The sequence below is a fragment of the Typha latifolia genome, chromosome 9, assembly GCF_019914945.1.
Source record: "Typha latifolia isolate L0001 chromosome 9, TyphaL0001v2, whole genome shotgun sequence".
Classification (NCBI taxonomy): Eukaryota; Viridiplantae; Streptophyta; class Magnoliopsida; order Poales; family Typhaceae; genus Typha; species Typha latifolia.
In genome coordinates this window covers 11,188,955-11,195,954 of record NC_133094.1, presented here as the reverse complement: position 1 = coordinate 11,195,954, position 7,000 = coordinate 11,188,955, and the positions used below count along the sequence as shown (strand labels likewise).

The 7,000-nt window shown below is 39.0% G+C and overlaps 1 protein-coding gene across 1 annotated transcript; it reads left to right on the top strand.

Moving 5' to 3' along the window:
• The first annotated feature begins 699 nt into the window (after positions 1 to 699).
• On the top strand, positions 700 to 5,256 carry LOC140795001 (uncharacterized). The gene is made up of 2 exons (XM_073147358.1): positions 700 to 2,206; positions 4,993 to 5,256. The coding sequence occupies exon 1, from the start codon at positions 757 to 759 to the stop codon at positions 2,089 to 2,091; it is 1,335 nt and encodes a 444-aa protein (XP_073003459.1). The 5' UTR covers positions 700 to 756; the 3' UTR covers positions 2,092 to 2,206; positions 4,993 to 5,256.
• The last annotated feature ends 1,744 nt before the right edge of the window (positions 5,257 to 7,000 follow it).

Below are 7,000 nucleotides of genomic sequence, written 5' to 3'. Positions count from 1 at the left end.
TACTGATCGTGTTAACACTGGTTTTGATCTAGTTTCATTGAACATCATTTGGTGGCACTGCAAAAGGCCTGTAAATGTTGTTGATCTGTTTTATTATCACATTGTGGTTAATCTGATGCCTGAATTCTCTATGCTTTATCTGATGAATTCGCTGCCTTAACTCCATATGAAACTGATTTTATGTCAATACTTAGATAACTTACAAACATTCTACAAATACTTTTGATGTCATGACTAAGATTTCTGAAAAAATCATCCTGACTAGGATTACTCTTCAAAATGTTTGTTTCAAGACAATTTCTCACAAGGAGTTCATCAACATGTTTGTATAAATGGAAGCTCTCAATAGAGTTGGAACACCTCTTTCTGTCCTTTTGATTTTTGTGAAGAATAAATCTAGGTAAATTCCACCATTCTCCTTAAGTCTCCAAGCCCTCTAGAGGTGGAGACAACATAGCAAGCATTACAACTTATAAATTTCTAAATGATAATTACGGTTTGACAATATATGGTTTATTAGAGATGTTTTCCAAATACTCCCCTTTCTTTGTTCTAATCTTGATCTTTTTTTCTTTTTTTTTTGAGAGAAACTAATCTTCATCATTATTGGTTCAAGACTTACTTTCCAAAACCGGCAACAAACAGACAAATACAGCACAAAATTTACTGACAGGATCAAAAGCAGTTTCTACAAATTTTACATACCAAGATGAACCAACCACCCTGAAACTTACCAACTCCCTATTGAAGGATAAAATGAAAAAAGAAGAGATATTAACTTTTCTTCTTTTATTCAGATCGTCCTCCTGTAACCCTAACCCTAACCCTAGACTCCTCTCCCTCTCCATTCCGGAGAGAAGGGTGACGAATCTTCTCAAAAACAAAAACCCAAACCCAAACCCTAATCCCAACACATCCCTCTTCATGGTGGAAGAGATCAAGGTAGTGGAGGAAGGAGAAGCGAGAGCCAAACTCCCAATCTCTCCTCCTCCTCCTCCACCACCACCTCCTATTATATCCCATGGGAAACGAATCCCCACCTCTCCCACATCTCTTCCCCTCACAAAGAAGACCCGCGACCTCCCCGACCTCTCCATCTGCCACTGCTGCGGCCTCCGCCCCGAGAAGAATCGAGTCCGCGCCCTCAATTCCCTATGGCGCATCCTTCTCCTCTGCAAAGATTGCCTCTCCAAGATTCGATCCGCTAAGCTCTGCTCCTACTGTCTCGAATCCGATCCCACCGCCTCTTCCGCCCGCTGCCTCCGCTGCTCCCGCCGCGTCCACCTTCGCTGCGTCCCCCGCGAGCAGCGTTATCTCTTGCCGTCGCAGATCGATCCCAATTCCTTCACCTGCATTGACTGCTGCCCTATCCCCAATTTCTTGGCTAAGAACAATTCACTGGAGGAGTTGGTGAGGGAGGCGAGCTCCGCCGCAGAGAAGAAGGCAGAGTTGGCTGCGACGGCAAGGGAGAATGCAATGAAGAAGGCGGTGGTGGCGAGGTCTGCAACTGAGCGGGCGAGGGGTGCACTGGGCGCGGTAGTTGTGGGAGAGGAGGGGGCTTTGTCGACAGAGCGGGGTCAAGAGGTTGATCCCGTGGTTGCTGATGAGGAATTGGCGCTTCAGTTGCATCTGGCGATGAATGGGTCGCAGAGGATTTCGAGGAGTTTGGGCTCTCCCGGTCCAGGGGACCATAAAAAAGCTCGTAAGGTTTGCGAAAAAGTTGAGATTTGTGTTGAGAATAAGTCCTCGTTTGACACCGTTGAAGAGAGTGACTTTGGGAAGGATCCGTATTCTCATTCTTGTTCTAGTGGGAAGAAAGATGAGCTGAGGAAGGAGATGGGTAGACCTCCTATGGTTATGCCGCCTCCGAAGGTGGAGCGAAGGAGGAGACTTCAGTTCAATTCTGAAAAGTTTGGTGATCCAAATGGAATCGTTCTTGCACTGGAGTGTGTAGGGCATGTGAGACAGCGAGCCTCTAAATTGGATAAACAGAGCAGTCCACCTGATCGATATTTGAAGAAATACAGCAAGAGGAACCCGACTGTAAAAGGAATGGTTGATACAAATGACAACATGCCTTGTCCTGTGTAGTTAGATGAGATGTTGGGTCACTGAAAGCTCTTCATGCTGGTCACTTCACTACAGCTTCCTTGTTCTATTCTTCATTTGGGAGAAGATTACCAAGGTTCGGATCGGGAAGGGAAAGGTAGGGAAGATTGAAATCTGTACTGTTATGGTGCATCTCATTTAGTACTATGATTCCTGTTACTATGCTTTCATATGATATAAAACTATCAGACTTGAGTTGTTGTAACTATCTGAGAGTGAGAATGATTTTTCTTATGCTAATTTTGGAGATGAAAATATTGCTCATATTAAGAGGAGAGAATTGAACCTTTTGTCATACCATAAGTCAATTAAACGGAATGTCAGACATTCAGATTAGTTCATTATATTGAACTTAGTTGGAAAAATGATAGAAGAAATTCTCCCTTCTATCTTGAAATCTGATCATCTCCATTGTAACTAGTATCATTTAAGCACGGTTGCTTTTTAAATAGGAAATCTTTGCATTTTGTCATATTAACCTTATTCTTCATTGCCCAATTCTTATAAAACTTATCCTTAGCCATCTGCTGCTCCCATGTTCTTTCATTTTTGATAATATAACACTTTATTAATTTAGATTCTGGATATGCTGCATTTTTTGCCAGCATATTGTTGGGCAACTGCTCTTTTGCTTTCTTCTTTGTTCATATATTCCTATATTTAAATTGAGTTCCGATATGCTGCATTTTTTGCCCGCATATTGTTGGGCAACTGCTCTTTTGCTTTCTTCTTTGTTCATATATTCCTATATTTAAATTGAGTTCCGATAGGCGATGCTTTCCTCTATTTCTTGCTCTCCCCTAATTGTTCATCTATATGTACCTGCCATTGTTTTGAAAAGCATTCGTGGTGGCCGCCATGGCGGGGCAGCACGCCGGCCGCCCCGCCAATAGGGAAGGCGGCCAACCCCTGGAGACCTGGCCACTAGGGCGCGCTTGGCAGACTGGCAAGTTGTGTGGCGGGTTGAGTGGCCTGCTAAATGAGATTGCGGGTCAGCCCGTAGTAGAGGTAAGTTTCGGTTTTTCGGATCAGATCTTCACTATTCGTTAACCGCATAACTCATTAATCATTTAAAAAAAAATCCCCAATCGTTCTCTCCCTCACTCTCTCGATCTGAGCCCTAAAAATTCTTCCTCTTGGTCGTCTCCTTCTCTCGATCTTCTCCAAGCGGTAGCGCAAAATCGATGGCGGTAAGAAGTCGACGGTGGCGAGAAGTCGATGGCGGCGAGTGAGGTACCCCTCAAACTCTTCTCTTCTTCACTTTCTTTTTTCTTTTCTTGATTTCTTTCCTTTTCACTCTCGGTGGCCACCTCTTGGTTTGGCCGTCGATGTGAAAGGTTGCCGTCATAACAGTAAGTTACTCCCTGTTTTCTCCTTCTCTTTCTCCGTTTCACTGTTGGCTTTCTTCACTGCTACAGTAACAGTAGGTTCCTTATCTAATTATTAATTAGTAATTAACAGTGTTAAGTGTTAATTACTAATAGCAATAGGTAAATCACTGGTAAATTTTCTGTGTTAGTTTGTGAATCACGGCAAGCATGCTTTGATCTGTAAATCACTGATTTATATTAGTTTTAAAAATTATAAATATGCCATATATAATTTTTGTAATTTTTTTATATAAAAAATACTAGACCACTTTGTCACCTGCCTTGTCGCCCGCCTTCCGCCTTGGCGCTAGGCGGTTGGGTGACCGCCCATCATCCGTAGCCGCCTTTCAAAACATTGGTACCTACACATGTACTGCATACTGTATATGAACTACACAAACTTTTGACCTCCTCTGTGCTAAAATTGTTGTTCAGAATGTTGAGCTATTTACAGTGCACTTTGTGATGTATGTTAAAATAACAAAACAAACTCCAACAAGCTAAAGGTTGCATACATTTTTTCCTTCCAAGACTCCACCTTGGTGGTGTCATCATGCATTATTACACTGTAATGCCCTTTTTGGCAAATCCTGCACACTTTTTATGACCTACTATTTTTATTGAGTTAAAACGTTGGTGCGAAATAAAATGATGCCTTTCTAGGCATTTTCTCCGCCTCTTTTTACACTCAGATTGGGAATGGCAGATGGTCATGAATCTTCAATTTCAATTGACATTATTGTGTTGTTTGCTGAATAATGCCCACCACCTCCTTCTCGGATATCATTTCCACATAATACGCTGAAGTTGTTTAATGGTATGATGTTAATAGTGAAGTAAACAAATACCGCTCTCATCCTGAAAAAAGAGTTGATGGTCATGTTCATTGCTGAACAAGTATCTGAGGATTAAATGACTTAGTGAGATATGTCATACCTAAGTGTTTACAGATATAACTTCGACAGATATGATATTGGAGTCACTTAATATTCATCTTCCTGTTTAGAAAGATGTTTAAAGTTCTTCAGAGGTGGTCCACTTCCTCAAAAAAGAATTTGTGGAAAGTCAACTAAAATCTTTTAAACATTGCCTCATTGGTAGGTTGGTAGCATAGCAGCATTAGTTGGTTGAGTTCAATATACCGGCAGTTCTTCAAAAGGAGAAGTGTTCTGTTGATTTTGATTGTCAAGTACTCACACACCTCCAATAGCGAAATATCATGTGCTACAGTTTTTCCAGTCTTATTAACTTATGGTTTTTTTGCAGATTATAGATGTTTGTAAGATCCTCTTCTTCTTTAACAGCAGCATTGTTTCCTCTTTTAACCTTTAGTTATCTTGATTTTCTGGCTTTATTCACTGTGCCTGGTCTATTCAGGTTGGCTTTGTTTATTTTATTTAGTTCAAATTTTTCTGGCAATATATCTTCATTTGCTTCGCAATCTGATAGTTTTATTATAATAATAATAATAATTATTATTATTATTATTTTATTCTTTCCTCTTCCTTTGCAGGATGTCTGGCAAAAACATTTTTTCAGAGAGCAAGGAGTGAATGGATTCAAGATTGATTGTTCCAGATCCAGAAATAGTGGTATTACTTGTTTGGATCTTCTGTGTTTTATTTTATGAGCTAGAGGCTCTCGAAAAATATGAGGGGACTTAACCGAGAATTCTTACATGTGATTACTTAATGATAGAGTCCTTTTAAACTTTGATGTTACATCCACAATTCTACTTTTACTAGTTGGTTGAAAGGTTGCTGGGTATTGAACACCATTTGATCGTTTTCTTCTTTTTAATCATTGGTTCTGGCACCGCCATGTTACTTTAGCATACTTTAGTTTGAGCTAGGTGCATCAATTCTTTTACAAATAGCAAGAGAAAATCTGATAGTCATTCACACTGTTCTGTTGGTCTTCCAACCATTGGAATTATTTTTATGCTGATGGAAGTTTTCTATGCCTACTGGATGCGAAGCGTAGAAATTAATGTACGAAATTCTCCACTATATTTGGAATTTGGAGTAAGTAACAGATATATATTGGTTTGCTCAATTGTACTGTGGACTATCTCGCAGTAAGTTGTTTATAAATGAGATTAATTAGTTCCAAGAGCAGGGATTTATCAGTAAAATTGCACTTTACTTGTAAGATGATGCTTCACTGATGCTAGTGTTGGATCTAGATATGAAATCAGATAGCTAGTTTGTGATACAAAATAATATTTTCTTTCCTCGAAATAACTCAACTTCTTTTAGTCTTTTATCACATAAAGGAAAGAGGTGTTAGTTGAGCAACCTTAAGCACCGGAGTTGGCAACAGTTTTATCAGTAAGGCAAAAAAAATCATTGGAAAAGATGTCTGTACTTATTCTGGGAAAAAGTCCACTCTTATGCTGTTTCTAATAAAAGATGGGATTGATCTGCAACAAATTTAGCTAGATGACATTTGAAAGATCTTCTACCAAAAGTTTCTTGCCTTCAGAAATGGATGGGCATATTCTCCATCTCTTGAATCAATTCACTTCAGGCCAAACAGATTACCGCTATTGTTTTTATCCTTCTCATATCCAGGATTTCAGTTATGGCAAGATAGAGAGTTAAGAGACTTGTCATGAGAGTGGTAAAACCTTAAGCAGAACTGCCTTTTATTCTTTTCTCATTCCAGTTCTAAATTGTTTGTTACTTTTCTGGCTCAGGACAAAAGTGAAGGTTGCTGTTTGAACAGAACTTAACCAAGTTTTGCTGACTATTCAAAAGGAGAATAGGTTTTTCTGCTTGAAGCTACAAATGATCTAGAGATTTTAGACTTCAGCACGGTGGAGAGGATGAACTTCATACAATGGTTATGCTAATATCATGCCATATATTCTGGTAAGAGTTTCTCAATCTTTTCCCTTGATGTTCTACTGTGATTGTTTTGGAAATTTCTTGTGATTGTATTCAATTGTACACTATCTTACAGTGGAAAAGTTGTCAGTTGACAAACAGTTAGATTAAGTGATTGGAAAATTTCTAATACCAAAAGCCAATTGAACTGAGCTCAGTTAACAGTCAGGATTTGAAAAGGGGTTCCCAATTTTATCAGTAACAATTTGTGCTCTGGTGTCTGATTAAACCATATGTACAGCAGTATGAAGGTGGAATACCGAAGTACAACAGTGTGGTGCCTATTAGCTCTTAACCTGAGGTAGATTACTTCCCAACATTGGCATCTAATTTAATTTAAAACTACTATATCTCTCTTCCTTTAATGTATTTGATTTCTTTAATTGATAGTCCACAAGACTTCCATCTCGGAAATAGGTTCCTTTTTTGGGTGTTATCATAATGTTTTGCCAAAGATAGATTTGTACCAAGATATTTATTACATAAAGATTGCTTTGATGGTAGCTACTTTCCCTATTATATAATCTGAGATCCTCAATTGTTTCTTCCATGTATTTTCCTTCCTATGTTATCTATAATTCTCTACTAATAATATATGCAAATATTGCCTCTACTTATTTGTTTAATGATAAA

What these genes read in the sequence shown, in the direction of transcription:
- LOC140795001 (XM_073147358.1), top strand. Translation starts at nt 757, where the DNA reads ATGAAAAAAGAAGAGATATTAACTTTTCTTCTTTTATTCAGATCGTCC.